This window comes from Maniola hyperantus, chromosome 14 (genome assembly GCF_902806685.2).
Source record: "Maniola hyperantus chromosome 14, iAphHyp1.2, whole genome shotgun sequence".
NCBI lineage: Eukaryota > Metazoa > Arthropoda > Insecta > Lepidoptera > Nymphalidae > Maniola > Maniola hyperantus.
Window position 1 is genome coordinate 6,155,518 of NC_048549.1, and position 27,650 is coordinate 6,183,167.

At 37.8% G+C, this 27,650-nt stretch overlaps 2 protein-coding genes across 2 annotated transcripts in view; both read right to left on the minus strand.

Moving 5' to 3' along the window:
- The window catches only part of LOC138403290 (uncharacterized), a 190,854-nt gene that overhangs the window by 73,045 nt on the left and 90,159 nt on the right, over nucleotides 1-27,650 (minus strand). The gene's annotated exons all lie outside the window — the stretch shown is intronic.
- LOC117988191 (uncharacterized) overlaps nucleotides 4,992-27,650 on the minus strand; it is a 56,625-nt gene continuing 33,966 nt past the window's right edge. Inside the window, exons 3-6 of the mRNA XM_034975309.2 lie at nucleotides 19,357-19,469; nucleotides 9,510-9,610; nucleotides 5,800-5,980; nucleotides 4,992-5,407 (exon numbers count right to left, since the gene is read on the minus strand). Of these exons, the coding sequence (XP_034831200.2) occupies nucleotides 5,141-5,407; nucleotides 5,800-5,980; nucleotides 9,510-9,610; nucleotides 19,357-19,469 (662 nt within the window). The 3' untranslated portion in view covers nucleotides 4,992-5,140. The remainder of the gene's footprint in view (nucleotides 5,408-5,799; nucleotides 5,981-9,509; nucleotides 9,611-19,356; nucleotides 19,470-27,650) is intronic.

Sequence of the window (27,650 nt, forward strand, 5' to 3'; positions counted from 1 at the left end):
TTGTTCCACACACCCACACGTACAAGGCCGTGAAGCGCCTACAGAGTACAGACTACAACAATAAACTGAAAGCAAAATTTAGATGGCGCTACGTAGGAAGGAAATAGCATGGCGCTGTTGACGTTTTGAAGAATCGTATTTCATTGGTCAACCGACTAAACCTACCAATTTTCCCTGTATGTTTTAAATTATTATACTCTTTGCAATTATCACTTTACAGATTGCCATCAATATGTTCTTCAAGATAAACCTATTAGTAAGTCTGGACAAGTCTGTAAATCTGGACAGGTTCGTTTTGTTTTTACACTTGCTTGCTTTTGTAGTTGTTTAATATAATACTCTAAGGTCACAGCTTGGTTTGTCTTTATCACCGATAATCAAGATTTTTCTGTTTGCTACAATATCATATACCTATCTATTAAGTTTGGCATAGGCATCTTCCAGTAAGCTAGCGTAGTAATAGTAGGTATATACTCTGTATTCCATTTTTATTATTTCTTGTCATTGACTTGGCTTGCCAGCCCATTTTTAGGGTTCGATGCCTCAAAAGGAACCCTTCGTTGTCTGTATGTCCGTCTGTTAAGAAAACCTATAGGGTACTTCCCGTTGTCATAGAATTGTGACATTTGGCAGGTAGATAGGTCTTGTAGCTCAAGTAAAGTGAAAAATCCAAAAACCTTGAATTTATGGTTGCATCATGCAAAAAAATTAAAATAAGTTAAATAAATTTTAAAAAATTAAAATAAGTTTTAATTTTCAAAGTAAGATAACTATTCCAAGTGAATTATCATATGGAAGGGCTTTACCTGTACATTCTAAAATGGATTTTTATGCATAATAGTTTTTGATTTATTGTGAATATGTTGAAAAAACTACCTGAGTATGGAACCTTCGATTCACACTTGGCCAGTTTTTTTATTTTGTATATTGTTTTTACTTTGCAATGATATACAGCAATTGGATAATTTACATGAACACATTACATGGTTGCACATGAGCTAACTATTAATATCTATTTTTAACCGACTTCAAAAAAAGGAGGAGGTTCTCAATTCGTCGGATACTTTTTTTTTAATGTATGTTCCCCGATTACTCAAAGACGCCTGGACCGATTTTGAAAATTCTTTTTTTGTTTGAAAGGGTATATACTTCAAAGTTGGTCCCATTTAAATTTGGTGAAGATCTGATGAACATCTTCGAAGATAGATACTGGAACTCCTCAACGGATAAGAGTAAATTGCTCGCGATCAGTGTAATAGCTTAGTAAACAGAAGATTTTTAACCAGTCATAGCATAATTCCATGGGGCCACTAAAAATTGTGAAATAAAAATTTTTTACAAAAAAAAAAAACCGACTTCGATACACAAACACTAAAAATTGAAAAATAATTTAATTTATTACCGAATATATTATGTATACAAGAGTTAATATAGTTCCATAATAATATTTTTTGGGGTCGGTGCCAATGAGGTGCCATTGTGGAGTCTCATAAAAATATGAAGTCTAGACGATTCGCGCAGCTAAAGCTAATTGGCACCGGCACCAAAAAGTATTATTATGGAACTATATTAACTCTTGTATACATATTTGGTAATAAATTAAATTATTTTTCAATTTTTAGTGTTTGTGTATCGAAGTCGGTTTTTTTTATTTGTAATTTTTTTTTAAATATTTGTTTGACTTTCTGGTTATCTGCTGAATAATTGGGTAAATAAAGGCAATGAAAATCAAAATCACATGTTCATTATTGGTAGGTCATAATTTAATGTATTTTTTATTATTAAAAATTTGCTTCTGCTTTTACTTATTAATATGACAAATGGAATATTGTTTGATATCTAGATTAAATATCTATTCTGTGAAACTATTTTAAACAACTTTTATATTTTTATCAGCATTTTGTACAAGGACAGCTTTACTACCACCTCTTAAAAATTTAAATCTATTACAATAGTAAGGTACGATAAATTGGAGACACACAGTTTTAGAATCATTATCAACATCGCGAAAAACAGCAATCTTGACACACTTGAAGGGTAGTTATAATATCCTTTACAATATAAGAACTTGATTTTACAACTTCATTTCTATTTCAATCATTGCTATTTGTTTAATTTATAAATCTTAAAAGAGCTCTTGCATTTTACAGAGGAAGTCATCATAATGTAGATGCTGATTGCTGATATATAAATATCTTATTCAAAGGTTTTTAATTGGTCTACTGTACTTTTTTTACATGTTGTATAGTCAATTTAAATGTTTTGTAAAATCAAATTCTCACCCAGAGATCTTAAACAATTTTAAGTTCTCTTATCATTGAATGAAAATTATGCTTTTTATACAAATAAAACGAACAAAATTTACATTAATAATTTAATTTGCTAACTAAGCAAATAATCAACCAATTTATTCATTTAGTTGCTGTTTATGTTTTATAGACTCATTCAAAAAACATATTCTTATGACCTTGCTTAGGGTATCCTGCTTCTTTAATTAAACTGGCAAATAATTGTGAGAGCACCAGCGAATAATCTTTCTCATTTTTAACTTATCATAAGCACTCCAGCGAATATTTTTTCTCTTCGTTCACTTATCGTAAGCACTCTAGCGAATAATCTTTCTCTTTTTTATCTTATCGCAAGCATTTACTACCAACTAGATTAAGCCCGTGACTTCGTCCACATTGATTATTTTTGTTGCTTTTGAATCCTGTGGGACCTCTGATTTTTCAGCAAAAACAGTCCTTGCCTGTCTCCAAGATGATTTATGTACCTTTCATTAAATCGGTTAAGCATGGATGGGCTGTGAAAAGGTAACAGACAGGTAGACAGGCAGACACTTTCGCATTTATAATACTATATGGATAGATGGATTTGCTTTGTCTTCAATCTCACTACTTACTAAACCATTTTACCAGATCAAATAAAAATTCGTTAAGCAACTTTATAGTCAGAAATTATATGAGCCAAAAATGTTTTTAACAATGCTTTATTTTATAAATTGTCGCTTGTCCTAATAAAGGTACTGTTTGGTCTGGTTGTAATTGTTTCAGTCAAAATAGACACACTTTTTCTACTCTTTCGTTTAGTATTTGTAGTAAATACCTGGATGTAAGTCTTGTCTTTGGGAGATTACATTAGCCAAATTATATTTGAACAATAAGACTAATGCATCAGATGGGACCTCCAAATAGTCTTCTAAATGGTTTGATAATATAACTAAATTATATGACATTACTGTAGTTTATCAATATGCAGATTATGTAAACTTAAGTAGTTTTTTTAGTTTGCGTTGCAATTTTTAAATGCCTATTCTAATGGACTATTATGCATCAATATTGATGAATACAGACAGTCATTGAGTTCAAGCAGGAAATATATAATTTACTTATAGGTATATTTGATGAGAATTTAAAAAGTTTTTAAAATATGTCATAACTTTGTCTTCAGTTGGCTATAGTGAGACCCAATTAGGTGCCTCTATTATATGAGTAACCATTACTCACTTAAGCTAAACAAAACTTTTGCAGCCGTTTAATGTTTCTCATTAAGTTGTGAATATATTTGTTCAAATGTAGAGGAGGCGATTTTAACACATACATAGATACTTTAAAAATACTGTAGTCAATAATACCTAACACATAAAACAATATATGTGCCTTTTCACAGAAAAGCAAATATATTAACAATTATTTAAGTTAAAATTGGATTAAGCACCAAAGTTCTATTATCTAGTTATGCTTACAAACCTTTACGATTTTTTGGAACACTACGCCTATTGCAGCAAATTAATTAATTTCAGCTATATCACTTTTTAATGACTACAGTGGAAAGTTGGAACAATTTCCGATAGGAATATAACTATATGTTATCTCAATATATTAAACCTGCAAGCAGGTCATATTAATACCCGACCTTATATGATAAGTAATAAATACATACTTAATTTAAAACTAATTCAACCAATTTTATAATCAATGACTATTCTCTAATGAGATTTATCTGCATTGATAACATTACTCACTATTTACTTATTGTCAGCATGACAGAATTGTAGTTAACTAAAAGCAAAGAGCGAGATAGTCAATGACTATTCTCTAATGAGATTTATCTGCATTGATAACATTACTCACTATTTACTTATTGTCAGCATGACAGAATTGTAGTTAACTAAAAGCAAAGAGCGAGATAGTGAAATGTGTGAGTTGCTTAGATTTTCAGCAGATAAATGAAAGCGAGTAGGTACAGTTAAAGTATTGAAAATATTTCAACATAAATATGGAATGTAAAAAACACTCAATCAAATGACCATTGTAGTTTGGCTTTTGGTCATAACATAATCTAATATTAAATTAGAGACAATATTTACAATAAAATAGTTACTATGCGTTGTAAATTAATATTCCTCGTGATTACTGTACTGATATGCATTATTTTATACATCATTATATTTAAATAAATATAAAAGTTGTTTAAACACAGATTTAGCTGCTGGATAGAAATTAAACTTTAAAATAGGTTACTTAAATGTGAACTGTACACCGCAAGACATTGATAGCATACTATTGACTGACCTTGTTCATAATATACAATATCATCGAAGGTTACAATCGAAAGATTCTTTAAATATTATATATTTTAATTGTTTCTATTTCAATTAATTTTACCTAAGACAACATACTCAATGTAAACTTTATAGTGTTATCTTTTTTTATTTATTTCAGTCTTAGTTTTCAAAAACTCAAAGACAGTGCGAGGAACACGGACGTACACTCTACGCAACGTCATACACACCTTTAACACAAATAGCGAGCAGTGAAACCTCGTCTCGTTTCATAAAATTTCAATAGAAACAATTACCTCTACGTCTAAACCGATTAAAGTATCAAGACTAGCAACGCTCGCGAGTGAGTCGACTCACTCCACACGGTCCGCACGATCCGCACTGTCACAACACGACCCTGTCGCACATATCACAAAACGCGCGCGCGTCCGCGTCCGCCGACCGCCCGCGAGTCCCAAATAAATAAATTACCAAGTCTATAATACTCCGGGACGCGCGTGCACTCCGGCGAGTCTGATCGTCCCGATAATGGAATGTAAGCGTGATATGATAGAGAGGTGCGGAGGCGCGGCGACGTCACGCGTCGGGCGGCGGCGACGGCGCGGCGCGGCGCGGTACCATCACGCAGGGCGGCGGCGCGGCTGGCAGGAAGGCGGGCGGCGGCCGCGCGCCCATGCGCACCCACCAGCGCGTGGCCTTCTGCAGCAACCCGTCCTTCTTGCCGCCGCCCGCGCCGCCGCCGCCCTGCGCGCGCCGCGCGTCCGCCGCGCCTGCCCACTCGGGCACGTCGCTCACGCACTTGTTCGGTGGCGGTTGAAAACTGCTTCTCGTCAGCTCGGCTTGCTGAAACATTACACCACACATTCATTAGTTATGTGATAGGACTGATAGCTTATTGTACCTTGTGGACAATGAATGTTACTACTATTGCTGCTTGCGTTAAAATACATTGTTACAATGGCTGCTTTCTTATCTGTCGACTTGTACCTACTGAAGGTTGCGACAATGTCGCAAGCCGATTATTGACAAGACGACATGTGTCATTGATCATCCGTTTATTGTTTACGCCAAATGTTAAATAGGACGACGTCCACAAAATGTTGTACAATGTGATTAGATGAAGAGGACATGTTACAACATAAAATCAGTACTTATGTGGGAGGAATGAGACCATGCGCATTTGAAGTAATGGCCCTAAAGCTTTAAAATAGAATGAGATGAAAATACTTACGGACCTGATAAGGGACTCGTAACTGCAGATGTGCATCCTGCCCGTACTCTCCGTCGGGCAGCTGTATGCTGGGCGGTAGGCCCAGGCGCTCGGCCGCGGCGGCGGACCGCGCGCGCGTCTCCTGCTCCACCATTTCCTGCAGGCGACCCACCATGGCCTGCAACCTCTGCTGTTTTTCCCATTCCCTGAAACCAATATACAAGCCGAAATTATTATGATGTTATATAATTAAGAAAAGGACGTGTGGCCTAGTTGTGACAACGCATACCAATCGATTGCGTAACAATCGCAAACAATATTGACCCAAGTCGGTAACTGGATGGGTGACTAACTTCAGAGGTCCACTCACAAATTCGGTGTCTTCGTCTCCTGTGTGCCTCGGAGAGCACGTTAAGCCAAAGGTCCCAGGTATTATCACTAACATCTGCTAATAACTGTACAACCTAAGAATCGAAATCTCGTTCTCTAAGTGCGTTGTATGGGGAGGGATCTCAGAACCCACCGCTTTTTTATCCCAAAAGAACTCCTGCTATTATGTGATTATTGGAAAGGAGTCGCGACTCCTAGCAATGAGGAATAACGACTATAAAGAAGAAATTTCTCAATGATTGAAGACCGAAGTCTTCGTACAGTGTGTGTGTTTCCAGTAATGACATTGATCTGAGACATGGTCGCTAAACTGCAGTGATAACTGATGATACACACAGTTCAAAAAACAGTTTGGAGTTGAGGTCCTAAGGAGGAATGGTGATCTCTCATTGAAAAGCGCAACGTTGGCAGACGCAGACCTAGCGGCCTAGGTGGACAGACCCATAGGCTTAGAATAGTCTAGAATTTCTAGTCGTCTAGTAGAATTTCTAAGCCTATGAGACAGACGATATCAATCGAGTCTCAGGGAACCGCGGGATTGTTTAGTCATTTAAAACTTTTTTGAAGTAGAAAAATTTTTTTTTAACATTTCGCTACCCTAGGTACCCCTAAATTTTTTAATCACAATAAAAATAAAAATAAATCGCCGAAATGTATGTACGCGCCATAGCTTCCGAATGACTGCACCAAATCGGATAATTCTTTTTTTGTAGTGTTCGTTATTGTCAGAACAAGGTGTGAACGATTTTTTTCGAAAAATCCACGGAAAAAGACAGTTCGACGAAGTCGCGGCCAACAGCTAGTTTATGAAAACAAGTTATTGTAAAATTTGTCAGTGGCTAAAATTCCGTGCCGCTAGGTTATGTAGGTAGTAGTAGGTATGTAGGATCATAAGATAGATGGCTAGCTCTCTTGATTCCGAGTTTAACCTCGCGGTGAAGTGTGAAAAATACGTACCTAATTTACAAAGCAAATTTGCAAAAGTCAATGACTTCTATGCGTTTTCAAACCTACCTGTTCGAATTGAACATTTGTCACAAAAATAAGCATCTAACCTATGAAATTCTTTTACAAATTAATTATCAGGCTAAAAAGATTTTAGGCGCGGATTAAACAGACGCTAAACCTGTGAATCCCATACAATGCACGAGTTTAATTTCAGTCGTTAACAGAGTGAACTACTACTTTTTGGCGGTATTTCCTTTCAGACTGTTTTCACGATAAAATTAATTATCCAATAAATTAAATTAGAGAAAAATTCCGGCATTTTAGTTTTCTAGGGTACGTCCGAATGAAAAAACGGAACCCCTTAAAGGACCTCTCGTGTGTTTGTCTGTCTGCTCGTATATCACAGCCAATTTGCTCCGAATCTAGTGGGCCGTTTAAGTCGAATGAATGAATGATAATGTGAATTTGTGTGATCTAAACAGCGTTACACTTAACGGAAATAAATGAATTTTAAATATGGAGGTCACATTTGGGGGGCAAATTAGAAAACAAAAAAAGTTTTGCAAATTATATGACATATACGTAAAAGGGCTTGTTGTGAGGGGTTTAATTTTTTTTTAATAATTTTTAAAGAAATAGTTTTGAATAGAAAAAATTTTGAAAATATGTAGTTCTTTACCTATAGATTACAAGAAAACCTAAGATTGACCTTTATGGTCTTAAAATAACATGGTAAGTAAATCTATCAATATTGTACGTATAAACTTACATACTTATTAAAATTTATAATTTTAACAATTTTAGTAAGTATGTTTATGTTAGTTTGTACTCGTAGTTTAATTAGTGTTATTGGCTTTATGGCCGTTCTAAATAAATAATAATATTTATCGTACCGATACGGAACCCTCCACACCACGCGAGCTCAATTCGACCTGTCCGGTTTTTTGTAAAATGCATAGTTTCAGAGTAGGCAGGTACTACACAGGAAGGACAGTCACATAATATACCTACCTTAAAAAATTGTGAAATAAATTTTTTTTACAAAAAAAATAAAAACCGACTTCGATAGGATACACAAACACTAAAAATTGAAAAATAATTTAATTTATTACCGAATATAATATTATGTATACAAGAGTTAATATAGTTCCATAATAATACTTTTTGGTGCCGGTGCCAATTAGCTTTAGCTGCGCGAATCGTCTAGACTTCATATTTTTATGAGACTCCACAATGGCACCTCATTGGCACCGACCCCAAAAAATATTATTATGGAACTATATTAACTCTTGTATACCTAATATATTCGGTAATAAATTAAATTATTTTTCAATTTTTAGTGTTTGTGTATCGAAGTCGGTTTTTATTTTTTTTGTAAAAAATTTTTATTTCACAATTTTTAGTGGCCCCATGGAATTATGCTATGACTGGTAAAAAATCTACTGTTTACTAAGCTATTACACTGATCGCGAGCAATTTACTCTTATCCGTTGAGGAGTTCCAGTATCTATCTTCGAAGACGTTCATCAGATCTTCACCAAATTTAAATGGGACCAACTTTGAAGTATACCCTTTCAAACAAAAAAAGAATTTTCAAAATCGTCATCATCATCGTCATCGAGTAATCGGGGAACATACATAAGATTCCGACGAATTGAGAACCTCCTTTTTTTGAAGTCGGTTAAAAAATTAACTAAAATATAACTTAAAAAAATTACATATTGGCAGAAAATAAAGATAGGTACTTTTTGGCATCTGGTTTACATCTAAATGATCTCACTTAGATATACTTGTGAAATTAACTATTCTTGGACAAAACAGGGATTACTTACCTTTTCACTATTAAAAAAGGGAATTAAATGTATCCACAAGAGTGACGCATTGATTTTAAAAATTGTGCAGCACAATGAAATCACGCATTACAGTAGCTTAGATTGATATGCATTTAAATTGTAATAACAATATAGATGTATTTTTATCTGGTCCTTAATTGAGACAATCATTCTCGAAGTGATATCAACAAATTAGATAAAAAATGTAAATTATAATACATGGGTACGTACGTTTTATTATGCAGTTATACCTACACATTTTTTATTTCAGTAAACGATATTAAACATTCATAAGGTCATAAGTACACAATACAAAGTGTTTGTCTTGAAAAGTTGGATCATAGGTTAAAAATCAGTAAGCATTGAGTATAATATCTTCTGGCGCAGTATGCGATCGACTTGGGTATGGAGATTACCAAGGTATGTATTTGTGCCAAAAATTCTTCAAGCTACTTGATACTGACGAAGTTGGTTTGTGCTGGTTTGGCACTAAAAGCCACTAAAAAGAAAAGCTTGAAGTATTTTATGAACTGAAAGAGTCGGTAGAACTAGATAAGGTACTCACAATGTGGAATGATGGTGTCTGTGGTCGTGCCGTAAGCGCGGTCCCCCCGGCGCGCCCAGCCGCTCCATGCCCGCACACCCCGGCACTTGCACCGAGAGCATCTGTAAATCACAACACACTGCTCTCACTTATGTGGCCCTCCTTATTGTTAGCACTATATATACTATGTCCGAGCCGTGATAGCCTAGTGGTTAAGACGTCCGCTTTCTATTAGAGAGGCCGGGGTTCGATCCCAGGTACGCACCTCTAACTTTCCGGAGCTATGTGCATTTTAAGCAATTAAATATCACTTGCTTTAACGGTGAAGGAAAACATAATGAGAAAACCTGCATGCCTGAGTGTTCTCCATAATGTTCTCAAAAGGTGTCTGCCGATTTGCACTTGGCCAGCCTTCTCATTCTGAGAGGAGCCCCGTACTCAGTAGTGGACCGGCGAAGGGTTGATCACGATGGTGACTAAGCAACGTTGTCTTTTTGCAACGTTGTCTTTTTCATTAGATTCCTTTGTTCGTCCTCGTAGTCGCTCCGTCGGAATTGGTTACCGATGTTGTGGAAATGGGCGGTGGTCATTGAATCTCTGTAATAGTCTGTGGTAGGGTAGACGAGTTTAGACTTTTTTACTTTGTTTTCCTGAGTATTCAAAAAAAAGTGGAATGGTAGTGATGGATTTGAAAGGTGGGCACTCGAATTGCCTAGTGGCATAGGGCTAGATAATCGTGTTTGAACTGATATAGTATTTTGTTTTCAGGATTTACTTTTAATTGATTTATTAAGGAACAGCTACAACCTCAAAAGACAACTTTATACTTTATACATTGAACCAAGTCGGGAATAAAATGACTACTTTAACGAAGACTTACTTCGTTAAAATACTAGACAGGTCTAACAGATGGCCAGACTGATAGACCTTACGGACAAACGTGTCTAAATTATTAGGGTCACTATCGGGTAGGGTTATTTTAACGGCTTTCAGAATTTGTATCTGTGATCTATGCGAGTTGTATTTAAAAATGTGTGTGAACTTATGATGTCTTTATAAAGTAATTTGCTTATCATTAATATATATACATACACTATGTATAGAAATTGGTTGGAACATATTAATATGAGAGAGCCAACGCGTGCCAGACCTTCCTTATATTTTATAAAAGCTGAAGGTTTCTCCTCTGCGTATTGTCCCCAACACTGCGAGGAAAGTCTGTTTGGATATATATATAAGAAAATATAAAAAAAAATACTTTATACTTTGACGTAAGATTTTTTACACCTTTATTACCTGTTATCTCTTAAAGCCACCATGATTCAAACAAACATCCAAACAAACGTTCCTCCCAGTGTTGGGGACAATACGCAGAGAAACCTTCAGCTTTTATAAAATAAGGAAGGTCTGGCACGCGTTGGCTCTTAGGCCATACTTTTATTGTCTTATCGTAGTGTCAAGATTATGAAAGTACGCGATAACGTAACTCGTATTTAGGTAGGTACATATTCCTGTCTTCATTTCTGTCTGTTATGCATCAACCTGTGTGATAAAAACTGATAAGATAACTAAGATAAAATCACGTTTCAGACTTGATTAAGCACGGAAAAGAGAAAAAGGAAAAAGTTACATTTAGAGTTCTCGCTCGACAAATATTATGTCAGGAAAACATCGGGAATCTATGCTGTTTGTGGTATTGGTGAGGCATGTTTTACAATCTAAATATAATAAAGGAAAAGGTGACCGACTGACTGTTTTATCTATCAACGCACAGCTCAAACTACTGGACGGATCGGGCTGAAATTTGGCATGCAGATAGCTATTATGACGTAGACATCCGCTAAGAAAGGATTTTTGAAAATACAACCCTAAAGTGGTAAAACAGGTGTTTGAAATTTGTGTAGCTCACGCGGATGAAGTCGCGAGCATAAGCTAGTATTGCATAAGCCGCAAAGAATGCGACATCTATCTAAATCGAAGTACGAATTCAATCGTCTATATAAAGTAACTTGATCTTGTTTTAACAGTGAAGGAAAACATCATGAGAAAACCTGCATGCCTGAGAGTTTTCCATAATGTTCTCAAAGGGGGTGAGACTGCCAATCCGTATTTGGCAAGCGTGGTGTACTATGACCTAAACTCTTCTTATTTTCAGAGACCCGTGCTCAGTATTGAGCCGGTTGATTGAGATGATGACGATGATGAGACTTATTTAATTACGGCATAGATCCCTTGAACAAAAAAAATGGTTTTTATTACATAAATGATGTCTGACTCAAAATATCAAAATTATCAACTCTTCTCTACTAAGCGTTTCGACTGGATCCAAGAAGCCCTAAACTCCTAAGATACTAAAGTCTAAACTCCAAAGATATTTGACAGTAGAATCTTGTGTTAGTTGTTACTGATTTTCGTTTGTTACTGACGTAAACAGCTCTGCTTATTCTATCAAATAAAAGTAAAACAGCAAACATGGAAAGGGATAAAAAACGTAAGAGAAAACGAGATGGTACCTTAAAATATTTTGCGAACTTGATAGCTCGTTTCACATAACGTTTTCGTTTTTAAAAATCCTGTGGGAACTGATTTTGCGGGATAAGTGTTACTCTCCGTCCGTCCTTTTAACTAGGTATCTCTATGCCAAAAATCAAGTCGAATGGTTGCTTAGTTAGGGCGTGAACGAAGGACAAACAAACACACCTTTGCATTTATGATAGGTATTAGTATAGAACATATGGATACAATTAAAATCTTATTCGCCAGATATAGGAATCGTAAATTTTAATAAAATATTCAAGTTCTTCACTTTGATATTATTATTAAAAATCTGCCAAAGCAATATAATACGCACCCTGATTACTTATACGTAATTCCCATCCTCATAATTGTTTAAATATATTTGAGAATATAGTTACCTACCTGAGTATAAACACTAAGCATTTTTTGGTTGTTGTGTAAGGTATAGGTATACAAAAAAGTGTATTTTCATTTCATTTGTTTTAAGTCAATAGGTATATATCGAGGTACTTATATCAGATTCTAGCAAAAGTAGTGGATTTTGACTGGATTTTTTTTTGTATATTTTTAAATTCTAATAATTATATTGGCAATGTACTTGGGCATCTGCCTCGTTATCGGTGGTATGGGTGATATTTGTGATTTTTAATATTGCTAACCCGGTGCGGGATAGCGCGGGTGATGTATCTCAATTGTCATCTCGGCCTGTCGCGTACTATATGTATATTTCAATATCTATTCCAATAATTACATTTGCATGTTTGCAATATGATTGGACACCTGCATCGTTATAGTGGTTTTGATGATATCTTTGATTTGTAGTTTGGTATGTTTGCTTACTATAAAATTTACTTTGTTAAGTAATTAAATTAGTTTTAGAATATTTTAGTTACACTTTCAATGTATTATTCAATATATTATGTAATTACTTACTTATATAGGTACATATATGTTATATTACAATTATGTTTATTTTTAAAGTTTGCAATTAACAGTTTTTGAATACTAGTTAAATGATCAAATGATATAAAAACAGGTGTTGACTAAGTACTATATAAAATTTATATTAGGAATTATAAAATAGATAAGTACTTAACTATATATATATAAGATATAAGAAGATAAGTATATAACCTAATCAATCATACAAGTAAGTACCTACTTAATGTTGTGATAAATTAAAGCACTTTGATTTATAGCCAGGGCATCAAGCAAAATGAATGCATATTGCAATTTCTAAACAGATTAAGTAACAGACAACAGTTTCTTAATTTAGCAACTTGAATCTTTGTTTAAATTTAAAAAATCACAAAGATATCTACATACTTAATTAATACTTAATATATTTTATAAAATAATACTTTGAATACTTTTTAGATCTTAATTTGACCACTGACGCTTCTAGGTATAATTAATTAATTTATCATGTTCCTAATACATGTACCTAGTTTGTTTTTAGGGTTTTGTACCTCAAAAAGGAAAAAGAACCCTTATAGGATAACTTTGTTGTCTGTCTGTCAGTTTGTACATCGGTCGTGTCTGTCAAGACTCAAGAAAACCTTTAGGGTACTTCCCGTTGAGCTATAATCATGAAATTTGGCAGGTAGGTAGGTCTTATAGCACAACCAAAGGAAAAAAATACGAAAACCGTGAATTTGTGGTTACATCACAAAAAAAATTAAAATATGTTCATGAACATATTTTAATTAGTATTTTGAACTGATTTTCAACTTTCAAAGTAAGATTAATAATTATTAATATGGGTAATTAAGTACCTAATGATTTTACTATTTTTTGGATTGATGTTTTTGTCCAAAAACTTTTATAAATTGTAAGAGTACCTAGATGTGTGCAGTGAAATAAAAATAATAAAAATACCTCGTGCCAAATTATCTCAAACTGCCTAGCGTACGGTGTAAAATGGTAGATCAAGGTCAGTAACGAGAAATAACATGAAGGGAAGAAATGTTTGCAATGTATGTACCTAAGCGAGGAATGATACCAGTTGGCTGGAGGAAAATATTCAGAAGACTTGTACAGATATTATTGAGTTGGCATGTCATGACTATCGCGAGAGGTGATTACGGAACTGTCTGTCATGAAAATTTATTTAAATTCACACAAACAACGTCTGGGCGTGACGTCGCTATCGGCGCGGCTCTTATCACTTGGCACGCTCTCGTTGTCTCGCGACCCGAGCGCCCGAGCGCCCGTCCAACTCGCAGCCACTTGGGAGTTCGGCCCGACTCGCGTCTAGTCGACCATTTCGCTTTTTCAAACATTGTCTTCAACCTCTGTCAGATTTATATAACATCATCTCTCGTCTACATGCAAAACTCGCACGTGACTGACATGCATTTATCGATTATTGCAACTGAGGGAACTGACGTGCATTAAATCGAGTGAAATATACACAGTAGGTAATATGTGAATCGTAATGCTAAACGATTGACTTACTATTTGAATCAGTGTTGGCCACAATTATTGTGTAGCTTTCCAGATTTCACGGCTGTTTGTTTCTATTGCGATGACACGCCGTTGGATTCACTTGTAGACATAATCGATCACACTGTCGTGGTTAGAACGAGCTTGCTTTTTAAAACACTGCCACACATTTTGCAATTAGCTCATAGGAGCTTAAAATATTAAAACAAAACAATCACAGGGCTAAACACGGAGATTATAACACCCGTAAAGCGCTTTTACAATAATTAACTATCATTCACTAATAAATAAAAATATGGTTTTCATTGTAATAACACTATAAAAATAAATAATTTGTAAAACAAAGATAACATATAAATTCCACTATCACGAATTTTGTAACAGAGTTGCTTAGCACTATTTTTTTCATATTGGCAGGAAGACGCCTGCCATCGAGCGAGTCTTGTTGTTCAATGACGCGGACGCGGCCGCGCCGCGCCGCGGGTTTCGCAGTCGCGTAGCGGGGAGAACGGGCGGGTGACGGTGCACCGGCTGCCCCGATGTCGTCGCACACAGCGATGAGGTGTGTAATGTTGACTCGCACACACCCAAACAATCTGTCTAGATGCATTCGTGTGCTCATTCGGAGGCACGAAGATATGATGAAACAGAATGTGTGAGTTGTGCTTGCAGTAGTGTGTGTAGCACATGTGTACACAAACGCGGGCACACATGTAAATGAGACTCGATTGCTGCCACCGCCGCGCCGCCTCGTTTATGTATGCGCACCTATAATTATTGTAATAGTAAGCGATGACGCGTTTTGTCGGCTCGTGAGACGAGACGGTTGGCATTGCTCAATGATTGAGCTGAGCTGTACCTACTCGAGAGTCGTACGTAACAACTACCATAACAGAAAAAAATTTACAATGTTTATGACTGAATTTAATAAAATGGATATTATAAATATGCTATTTTTTAATACTTATTTCGCTAACATCGGAAACGTATAGGTACATAGGCATTCATAGAAAGTCTAAAACTTTCTATAGAATACCTAAGACAACACTAGCTAGTTGTTCGCTCTGGATTGAGATCATGTCGATTTTCACGTCTCTAACTTCAAAAACATAGGACTTTCATATAACCTTCCACCCCCCATTTCACCCCCTTAGTGGGGGAGGTTCTCAAAACCGTTTCTTAGCTGACATCTACGTTCTAGAAGGAACCTACCTTCTAAATTCCAAGTTTGTAGGCCTTACAGTTCCTGAGATTTTGTGATTAGTCAGTGAGTGGTATTTCTCTTTTTTGGGTTCCGTAGCCAATGGCAAAAAACGGAACCCTTATAGATTCGTCATATCTGTCTGTCTGTCTGTCCGTATGTCCGTATGTCACAGCACCTTTTTCCGAAACTATAAGAGCTATACTGTATTTTTTTTCAGCAAACCCATATATACTTGTGATCTATGGATAGGAAAATGATATTGAGGTTTCTAATATTATCATTGGTTTCTAAACTGAATAGATTGCGCGAGAGACACTTCCAAAGTGGTAAAATGTGTCCCCCCCCCCTGTAACTTTTAAAATAAGAGAATGATAAACCTAAAAAAAATATATATTATGATGTACATTGTACATTACCATGAGAATACCCGGAAGTACAAAAAAAGAATACCCGGCTGAGTTTGTTGTGGGCTCTTCTCAGACCTGGGCGCGTTTGGAACCCTCGTAGCTTTAGTTTTAAGTTTGCGTAATTATCACCACTATATCTTAGAAATCCAACATCTGACCATCAAAAAGCGTTATTAATTACCTATTTTGAATAAATCATTTGACTTGACTTGACTTGACATGCAAACTTCTACCGAAAATTGGTTTGAACGAGATCTAGTAAGTAGTTTTTGATTTATCGTGCAAAATGTCGACAAAATACGATTGTAGAACGGAACCCTCAGTGCGCGAGTCTGATTCGCACTTGACCGGTTTTTTGTAATATATATGTAGAAAAAAGTGAGTTTAAGTAGGTACGGATAGAAGACGGCGCAAAATGCAAATTGTAAAAAATGCGGAACGTGCTTAGATAATTCTAAAAATAATAATGTAAACTTAGAGGCAATAAATTAATAATTTTATTATGCCTTAAGAATATTTGGATACGGTACAGTTGCTGTGAATTTCAAAACAGGATTTTTTAAATGACAGAATTTAAAATGGGCAATGAGGACTCATGAGGTTGGAGAAACATAGTCCAAACCTGGTTTGGAACAAGACTCAAACGGCAGTATTGGCACATGAGTAGATATTGGGTTGGAGCATAAACTTTGTATTGCCATGTGTTGTAATCTTTGAGGTAGTTTACGTTTTTTCGGTGATAATCTGCACTTAAACGATGTTAGGAATCTCGGAAGATGTCATAAGTTCATTAGTCTATGTACCTATATAAAAGGAACAGCTCACTGACTGACTGATCTATCAACGCACAGCTCAAAGTACTGGATGGATAGGGCTGAAATTTGTTATGCAGATAGCTATGATGACGTCTGCTAAGAAAGGTTTTTGAAAATTCAACCCCTAAGAGGTAAATTAGGAGTTTGAAATTGAGGTAGTTTACACGGATGAAGTCGCGGGAATAAGCTAGTCATTACATAAAGGACAAGTTCTGGTGTCTTCGTGTGTTCTTAGATGTATGGTATACATGGCAGTGTACAGTAGAGATTCCGAACAACATACGTAGGAGAGGTACGTAAGAAATTCTTAAGAATGAAGGGATCTTACGAAAGAGTTCATTAATAAATTTTTACAAGAATACTTAGAGAAGCTTGTCATCCTAGATTTCACCACCATGACAGTCTGAATGCTTCTCAATAACACAGATATCAAAAGACATAAAAGAACTAAACCGTTCGAGTTAGTGTGAAATGCCTACCCATACACCACCAATCACCATGGCCTACCCAAAAGTGATTCGTAACGAAGCGAAGTTGCAATTTAAGCTATCCCGACTAATATTATAAAGGCGAAAGTTTGTATGTGTGTGTGTATGTTTGTTACTCCTTCACGCAAAAACTACTGGACGGATTTGGCTGAAATTTGGAATGAAGATAGATTATACCCTGGATTAACACATAGGCTGCTTTTTATCCCGGAAAATCAAAGAGTTCCCGCGGGATTTTGAAAAACGTAAATCCACGCGGACGAAGTCGCGGGCATCAGCTAGTGGTATATAAAACCATTGTCCTTCTAGTACTTTTATCTATGCTTTTGTTTGCTGATTGTACAAAACAGATACCAAATGGTTAGACTCCTTAGACCTAAGGTCTAAACTCAGAAGTTTAAGAAAATCGAGCATTGACGTTATCAAGGGATTCGAGGCGCTGATTATGAAAGGCCAACTTGTAGATGGTGGGGGTACTTGGTTTGCATGGATGCCACCAGGCTACCGAGAGCAGTTTTTTTCTCTGAGCGTAGCACATACCTAATGGAAAATGTAGTTATTGCTTGGTACCTACCTAAAATATCAACTCACCAGTAAAACTTTCCAAATCCACATGACTTAGGAGTTCAGTACCTTGTAGCATCAGGATTGAAGATTTGGGACATGGAATCCAACAAGAAAGTCTATGCTCGGCATTCACTATATTATTTCACCGGGAACAGTTCCTGAATCTATGGTTTAGGAGTGCTGTACCCTATATCATCAGGTTTGAGGAGTTTGGTCTTGGAGTGTAATCAATAATCATGAAGCCGTTACTTGACACCTAAAATATCAAATCACCATCACAAATTCCCGGATCCCTAAGGCTTAGGAGTTCAGTACCTTGCAGCATCAGGATTGAGTACTTGGGATCCGAAATTCGGTGAAGTAGTCTATGCTTGGTAGCTAAAATAAAATTGTTCCATCCGCAGTTCCTGAATCACTATAGTTTAGGAGTGCTGTACCCTGCATCATCAGGGTTAAGGAGTTGGGACTTTGAATCCAAGCATTAAATTGTTGCTGGGTACCTACAGTATTAATTCACTATGAACACTTCCTGTATCTTGAAAACTTAATAGGCAGTCACCCTGCAGCAACAGGATTAAGGAGTTGGATCCAGAAATTGTTATGGGACCACAACGGAAACTTCTGCTCTTGATTAAAAAATATATTTTGCAAATCGGTCCAGAAACCTCAAAAAATCGGTGTAGTACCTACATACATAGAAAAAACGAGGCGATTTGTGAACCACCTCTTTTATCGAAGTCGGTTAAAAAGAACTAGGTATACCCGGCTTCGCACGGTTGGGCTTATCTATTCCATAGAGAAATATTAATGTGTTTAAATATATTAATTAGGTACTGTACATGTAAACCTCGCTCTTAAAAATATGTTCTGCATGATAATATAGTGAAACTCATAATATTAATTGCACTGAAAAGTTTGGGTATGTACCTATAAAATTTTCTTTAGCGAATCGAACCTGTTACTAACAGGGAAGAAATGAAAATGTATTCTATGATTATTGCTTAAGTATATTAGTTTGAGAGAGAGTATAATATATTATAAGATATAAGAAAACCTACTTAGGTAGGTATACATCCTCAAAATCTGCTCGCTCGTACTAATGCTTCGTAATAACTCACGAATTAATTTACATCGTGCATACTACCAAAATGTTACTTCGTTTCTTACTAATAACAGGAGTGAAACCGCTTTATGCGACTGAAGAAAGCCTCAATAACAAAATTTACGGACTACTAGTAGTCCTTTCTACTGATCACGATTCCTAAACAAATGGTTTGTTAGGTTATATCCGAACTCCGAAGCATAGCAGCAAGACGTTTTGCGGCGCGAAATAACATTGCATCGCAGTATTATGCGTTGCAAATTAGCACCGTGTCACAACGCAGTTTTGTAAATCGGCTCTTAGTCAATGGCAATATCCCTTACGGGGTTGGTAGCGGCGTTTGGTGCAGCGCGGCGACGCAGGTGCGGGCGGGCCAGCGCGCCCGCGGCACACAGCAGCACGGCGCCGCCCACGCATGCGCCCGCCCACCACCACCCTGGAATAAACAAGAGATTATTTTATTAGGTAGTACTGGAAATTTTAAGAAGAAATAAAACCAGTCAAGTGCGAGTGAAACTCGCACACGAACACTCGCAAAGAATTTTTAAGTTTGAAGTAATTAAGTTGTTCAGTAATTCAAAAGTCATAACAGACTGGCAGAGGGACGGATGGACATTATTGGACAAGTGTAAATTCACTCAAGTAGACTCTGAGACCTCGCTTCGTTCGGTCAATAACGATTTAGTATATTTTAATTTAGTTCGATAAGCAGATCTAACTTAAATATAGTTTCCCATCTGTAAGACACTATAGTTACGGCGTTTCGTGCACAAGATAGGTATTTCCTTTGGATCCAGGGAAGAATTAAAGAAGTGTAGTCATCCAGGTTTTTACCAAAATTGGCCATAATTTACAAATAGATTTTAATAAAATAGTATTATGCACTTTTTCGTCGTGCACAGATGGGACTAATAGGTATATGTATATACTAGCGACCCGCCCCGGCTTCGCATGGGTGCAATGTAGATACTAATGTGGTGTCAGTGAGGAGGTTATAGGCGCCGCGGCACAACCGCCTCCGTCTCGTTTTGTTGCGCGTTAGTTTTAATTTTACGATATTTCATATAATTTTAATTTTGTGATATCTCGTAAGATATTATTCTAAATTAATGATGTAAAGGGTAATTTTGGTCTAAATAGAATATTTCAGATGATCAACTATTTTATTTTGATAAGAATTAATAGTATGTCAGTAAAAACACCCTCGAAAGTAGGGCTTTGTTTCAGATCACATTTTAAATCCATAAAATCGATTATTGTGAGCCAACTTTAAAAGATGCATGTATGCTATCGCGGACTTTTTTCAACAACAACAAACAATTTCACCATACATTGTTTTCGTGTAACTTTGACCATTTATGCAGCGCACACCTCGGAAACTCTCAAATGAGAGAATTTTTCCGACCTAATTCACATTATTTCAATTTCCCTAGGGATTTCTAATTTTTTGAGAATTAAACTATACCTATAAACCTTCCTCTTGAATCACTCTATCTATTGGTGAAAACCGCATTAAAATCCGTTGTGTAGTTTAAAAGATCTACGCGTTCATACATACATACATACAGACGCAGGAAGCGACTTTATTTTATACTATGTAGAGAATATAAACACGAAATGCTTATGAACAATTTTTAACGAATCTGTCTGTATAGTACGCGACAGGTTGAGATGCCAATCGGGGTATGAGGCGGAAGGACGCCCTTGACGCACACCTGCACGTGACCCGCGCTCACCCGTACCGGGCTAGCGCAGGGGCTGTGTGGGGTGGGGTACCAGCCAGGTAACCTCCCCGTGTGCCTGAGTGTTGCGAGTCCCTTCCGAGGGAAGAGCGGCGCTTGGGCCGGTGTACCCTCGTAACATGGTTAACAGTTTCTCTTCATTCTCTTGTTAGCGATGCCTAATTGACCTGGCAGGGAGGGGGACCAATTTTCGGAGGAAGTTTACATGGTAATGTACCTACATCATATATTTTTTAAAGTTTTATCATTCTCTTATTTTAGAAGTTACAGGGGAGGGGGAGACACATTTTACCACTTTGGAAGTGTCTCTGGCGCAAACTATTCAGTTTAGAAAAAAATTATATTAGAAACCTCAATATCATTTTTGAAAGTATTCATAGATATGGGTAGGAAGGTACCCACACATATGGGTTTGATGAAAAAAAATATTTTGAGTTTCATTTCTAAGTATGGGGAACCCCAAAATTTATTGTTTTTAGGGTTCCGTACCTCAAAAGGAAAAACAAAACCCTAATATCCTATAAGGGTTCCATCCACTTTGTTAGGGTTCCGTACCTCAAAAGGAAAAACGGAACCCTTATAGGATCACTTTGTTGTCTGTCTGTCTGTCTGTCTGTCTGTCTGTCTGTCTGTCCGTCTGTCTGTCAAGAAACCTACAGAGTACTTCCCGTTGACCTAGAATCATGAAATTTGGCAGGTAGGTAGATCTTATAGCTGACATTTAGGGAAAAATCTGAAAACCGTGAATTTAGGGTTAGATCACACAAAAAAAAATTGTGGTCATATGAACTAATGATTAGTATTTTTACTAGATTACTTTCGAAGTGAGTGACTATATTAAGTGGGGTATCATATGAAAGGTCTTCACCTGTACATTCTAAAACAGATTTTTATTTATTTTTATGCATTTTTTGAATTATCGTGCAAAATGTCGAAAAAATACGACTGTAGTACGGAACCCTCATTGCGCGAGCCTGACTCGCACTTGACCGGTTTTTTTTCTATTTTTGTGTAAAAATCTTAATGCGGTTCACAGAATACATCTACTTACAAAGTTTCAACAGATAGCTAGGCTAGCAAAGGTAGGGGAGGGGAATGATAATAATTTGTTGTTGTTCACAGCTCAAAAATGGATTTTAATCAAAATACATGAGAATAGTTCTGCAATTTTATATTATGACTAGCTTATGCTCGCGACTTCGCGTGGACAACACAGAGAAACCCCTATTTCACTCCTTTAGGGGTTGAGTTTTCAAAAATCCTTTCTTAGCGGATGCCTACGTCATAATATAGCCATCTGCATGCCAAATTTCAGCCCGATCCGTCCAGTAGTTTGAGTTGTGCGTTGATAGATCAGTCAGTCAGTCAGGCAGTCAGTCACCTTTTCCTTTTATATATTTAGATGATGATAAAAATGGGTTTTGATTTTGGATCAATTTTATAATGAGAAGCTGATAAGATTCTTCTTTTAATTTATGCACTTAACTGTCGAGTGAATATAGATTAGTAGTATTTAATGGATGATGCACGTTGCAAGTATATTTCACATTCTATCTAACTATGTAGAATGGCATGTTTTGCAATATCGGCGAAAACAAGATCCACGTGAACCGGATGTTAAATGAGATCACAGTAGCTACAGCCGCGGTCGAAGGTTGCGGCCGGTCTCTTGGGCCAAAACAAACGGCATGTGGACGCGCGTACTCGACAAAAATTCAAAATCGTTCGCCCAAGAATGCACAGTGCGGCTATTTTTAGAGATAGGAGGGGCGCGGGGGCGGCGCCGACGTCTGGTGTCGGTCTGCCGGGGCCTACCACCGATCACCGAAATAGCTTCTCCAGCTGGCAATACCTGGCCACGTGGCAAGCTCGCGGGCGGTGCTGCTTACCTGCCTCACCTACCATCGCCGATAAGCAGAATAGCTGCCATCACACCTCACATCGAGATAGACGAGTAGATGTTCGAGACGTCCCCTATTATTTCGCGTTCATAGAGCTGTAGACAAATCTTTGATACCTTCTTGAATTGAATCAATAATTCCTACTTCTCTATTAACATTATAAATGCCAAGGTGTGTTTGTCTGTTGGTTTCTCCTTCAATCACGCCACAGCGGAGCAGCGGTAATGGATTAACTGAATTTTATGTATTGATATAGACCTGAAGAGTGACATAGACCCAGAAAATCAAGAGTTTCTGGATTTTTCTTACAAAAAATCTAAATATACGCGGACGAAGACGCAGGCATCATGTAGTTTATTGATTAATTGGTAGATCTCAACCCAGACAAGATAAGATAGGTCAGATACGAGTGCCATACTGATACCTACATCAGAGGAACACTTTTATTATTTAAATATGTTTTATATACATATTCAGAAGAAAATGTTACTTTTAACATCTTTCGTAGGTATAATATATGCAATCAAGGATATATGTCATTTCTTAATTTTTATCATAGTCTTAATTGCGTAATGGAATGCAACAGATACACAACTGAAGAAATAACCTATAATGAAGAATATACTATGAATAAATATCTGCCTATGTAGAATATTCGATTCAAAACTTTCTGTTGAAGCCTCGTAAAACCACCTATGTCATATTTATTAATGTTATGTTTCTGCACAAGAATTATTGCTATCTGCACGTTATATCTGTCCACTATCTGTCACTACTATCCACTATCTATCCACTAGTCACTACTCACTACTGGACAATGTGGACATCGCCTGTCGTACCACAAATATCGCAGTTGACATACCTTTAAAAATTAATATAATATATCTCCCTCTATAAATCAATATATTGTTACAAATAACTGGAAGTCTCGAAGCTTGGAGTACCTACCTGCGTGTTTATGTTTTTGAGACAAATACCTACCTCATTGTTTACATCACTTTTAGCGTAGTTACCTTTTTTTTTGCCTCGCTGGAAGCTTCGGGGCGGGGTTGTTTACGTTTCGTCGAATAGCAAAGAATGTTCGATCGGTGGTGGGGAAACTGTATATAAAGCGGTGCCTCAGACCGGCCCGACGAAGTTCAGTTCAGTACGATTGAATCCTAAGAGCGATCGAAGTGAGTGACAAGTAAGAGTGATCCTAAGTGTTTCTTGTGTTCAGTACAAGTGTTTAGTGCTAATTAGTGCTAGTATTAAGTGTTTGTGGACAATAGTGTACAGTGTGTAAATATACGTTCTTGTTCGGAAACTGGCATTTCAATACGAACCCGTAACAACTGGTGACAGAAGTGCGATGCCAGCCACACCGCAACAGGACGAAGGTGTACGTACGCGACGGCAGACGGCGTTGGACGCGTCACGTGACCAGGCGGATCATGCCGGAGCGGAACAAGAGATTACTCCGGCCCAGGCGTCCATCACAGTCCCAACGCCCGTGGCAAGCGGGTTAGACACGGCGACTTTGCTAGGCGCTATACAAAGCCTCGGGAAAAACCGGGATGCCAAAATTGAAGATCAGAAAGATGCAATCACGGACGCCATGAATGTCAAATTTAAAGAATTTGGTGGGGCGTTAAAAATTATTTGTGGTGACCTGGAACAAGTGAAGAATCGTGTGGATAAATACGACGCCACTCTCAAAGGTTACAGTGACATTTTTACAAGGAGTGATAACGACCTTGGAAGAACCGGTCTCGTGAAACATCGGATAGACACTGGTCACACACCACCCATCAAGCAGAGACCTAGACGTGTACCGTTGGCAAAGGAAAAAGAAGTATCAGAAATGATTCAGGACATGGTACGGAATAAGGTCATCGAACCGTCAAGCAGTCCATGGTCCTCACCTGTCGTGCTTGTGAAGAAGAAGGACGGTAGCACTAGATTTTGCGTGGACTACAGGATGTTAAATAATGTGACCAAGAAAGACAGCTACCCTTTGCCCCGGATCGATGACACACTAGACATGCTTGGAGGAATGAAATGGTTCTCTACTGTAGACTTGAAGAGTAGTTACTGGCAAGTGGAGCTTCACCCGGAAGATAAGGAGAAGACTGCTTTCACCACTGGTACTGGAAATGGCCTTTGGCAGTTCCGACTGATGCCTTTCGGGCTGTGTAATGCCCCAGCTACCTTCGAGCGTCTTATGGAAAGAGTATTAGTGGGGCTTTTGGGAGATGCTTGCCTAGTATACCTAGACGACGTTATCATCATGGGGCGTTACTTCAAGGAGCATCTACAGAACTTAGAGAAGGTATTTAAAAGGTTCCGAGAGTCTAACTTAAAACTAAATCCAAAGAAGTGTGACTTTTTCAAGAAGGAAGTTTCATTTTTGGGACACATCATATCGGACCAAGGCATTCAAACTGATCCGGATAACATCAAGGCAGTACAAGATTGGCCTGTACCGAAGAACAAAACTGATGTAAGAGCTTTCCTTGGACTGTGTGCATACTACCGGCGTTTTGTGAAGAACTTCTCCGAAGTTGCAAAGCCTTTACATCGACTCACAGAAGATAAGAGGAATTTTGTTTGGGACCTGGGTTGCGAAGGATCGTTTGCACAACTAAAGCAACTCCTTTGCTCCGCTCCAATATTGGGTTACCCTAGTAGAGAAGGAAGATTCCTGGTAGACACAGATGCAAGTAACACTGGAATTGGAGGAGTTTTATCACAGGAACAAAATGGTCAGCAAGTGGTGATTGCTTATTTCGCAAGTCGTTATCGAAACCAGAAAGGAATTATTGCGTAACTCGATGGGAATTGCTGGCTATAGTCAAGACCTTGCAGCACTTCAAGAAGTATTTATTGGGAAGAGAATTTACTTTACGAACCGATCACGTAGCCCTCACATGGCTCCTGCGGTTCAAAAATCCCGAAGGGCAAGTAGCAAGATGGATCGAACAACTTCAAGAGTTTAATTTCGTGATAGAACATCAGAGTGGAAGATCACACGCTAATGCAGACGCCCTGTCAAGGAGACCATGTGATCCAGATTGCCATCACTGCTTAAGGCAGGAGTCAAAGGATCAAGTAAAGTTACTGAGAACACAAGGATTGGATGAATCTTGGAGCAAGGAAGAAATAAGTAAATCACAAAATGAAGACACGGACTTGAAGCTCATCATGGAATGGAAAATTCGAGGACAAAAACCACAATGGAGCGATGTCTCTGCCGCAAGCCCAACTACTAAGGCATATTGGGCTCAGTGGGACAGCCTCGTCTTGGAGGACGAAGTCCTGTACAGAAAATGGGAAAGAACAGACTCTGCAGATGGTGGTTCCTAGGAGTAAGGTAGCCTCACTGTTGAGACAGTTGCACGATGGTACCTCTGGAGGACACCTCGGCGTTAAGAAAACCTTAGTGAAGGCACGAGAACGCTTCTACTGGGTGCGCTGCCGTGAAGACGTTGAAGATTGGTGCAGAAAATGTTCTACATGTGCCTCAGTAAAGGGACCTCGAACCCGTTTAAAAGGAAAACTCCAGCTATACAATGTCGGAGCTCCTTGGGAGAGAATCGCCATCGACGTCGCAGGACCATTCCCACAAACTGAAGACGGAAATCGATACATTGTGGTGGTACAGGATTATTTTAGCAAATGGCCAGAAGTATTTGCAACCCCAAACCAGGAAGCTAAGACCGTGGCCAAGAAACTGATTCAGGAGGTTGTTTGCCGATTTGGAGTGCCACTGGAATTGCACAGCGACCAAGGAAGAAACTTCGAGTCAGCTCTATTCCAGGAAATGTGCCAATTGCTTGGGATACATAAGACTCGGACCACACCAGCACACCCGCAGTCGGACGGCATGGTCGAGAGATTCAACCAAACGTTGGAAAATCACTTGGCTAAGGTTGTCGAAGAACATCAACGAGATTGGGATCAATACATCCCTCTATTTTTGATGTCTTATCGCTCTGCGGTACATGAAACTACTGGATTTACTTCCGCTAAGGTTAACTTTGGAAGAGAGCTACGCCTACCAGTTGATTTACTTACTGGCACTCCCCCTGATTCTCCGAAGCCAACTGTTGACTATGTCGCAGACTTGCAAAAACAGTTGAACGAGATTCATGAACATGTTCGTGAGCAGAGCCTAAAGACCAGCGAGAAAATGAAAACACGCTATGATCGGAATGCCAATACAAGTGGCTTTAAGGAAGGCGATTCTGTGTGGTTGCATAACCCTTTAAGAAGAAAGGGCAAATCTCCAAAGTTACAAGAAGGTCCGTACAAGGTGGTCACCAGGATTAATGACGTTACCTACCGCATAAAACAAGGAGACAGAAAACGGCCAAAGATTGTCCATGTGGATCGCCTAGCACCTTATCGAGGGACCAATGGTGCTCGGGACGAGCACAACTAAGGAGGGGATAGTGTTACAAATAACTGGAAGTCTCGAAGCTTGGAGTACCTACCTGCGTGTTTATGTTTTTGAGACAAATACCTACCTCATTGTTTACATCACTTTTAGCGTAGGTACCTTTTTTTGCCTCGCTGGAAGCTTCGGGGCGGGGTTGTTTACGTTTCGTCGAATAGCAAAGAATGTTTGATCGGTGGTGGGGAAACTGTATATAAAGCGGTGCCTCAGACCGGCCCGACGAAGTTCAGTTCAGTACGATTGAATCCTAAGAGCGATCGAAGTGAGTGACAAGTAAGAGTGATCCTAAGTGTTTCTTGAGTTCAGTACAAGTGTTTAGTGCTAATTAGTGCTAGTATTAAGTGTTTGTGGACAATAGTGTACAGTGTGTAAATAAACGTTCTTGTTCGGAAACTGGCATTTCAATACGAACCCCTAGCTCGTAACAATATTATATACATATATTTCTCTTATAATTAAAAATGCGAATTTCTTTAGTAATACCCAGTACGCAAACTATGAGCTAAGACAATAGATTATTTTTCTACATTACAGAA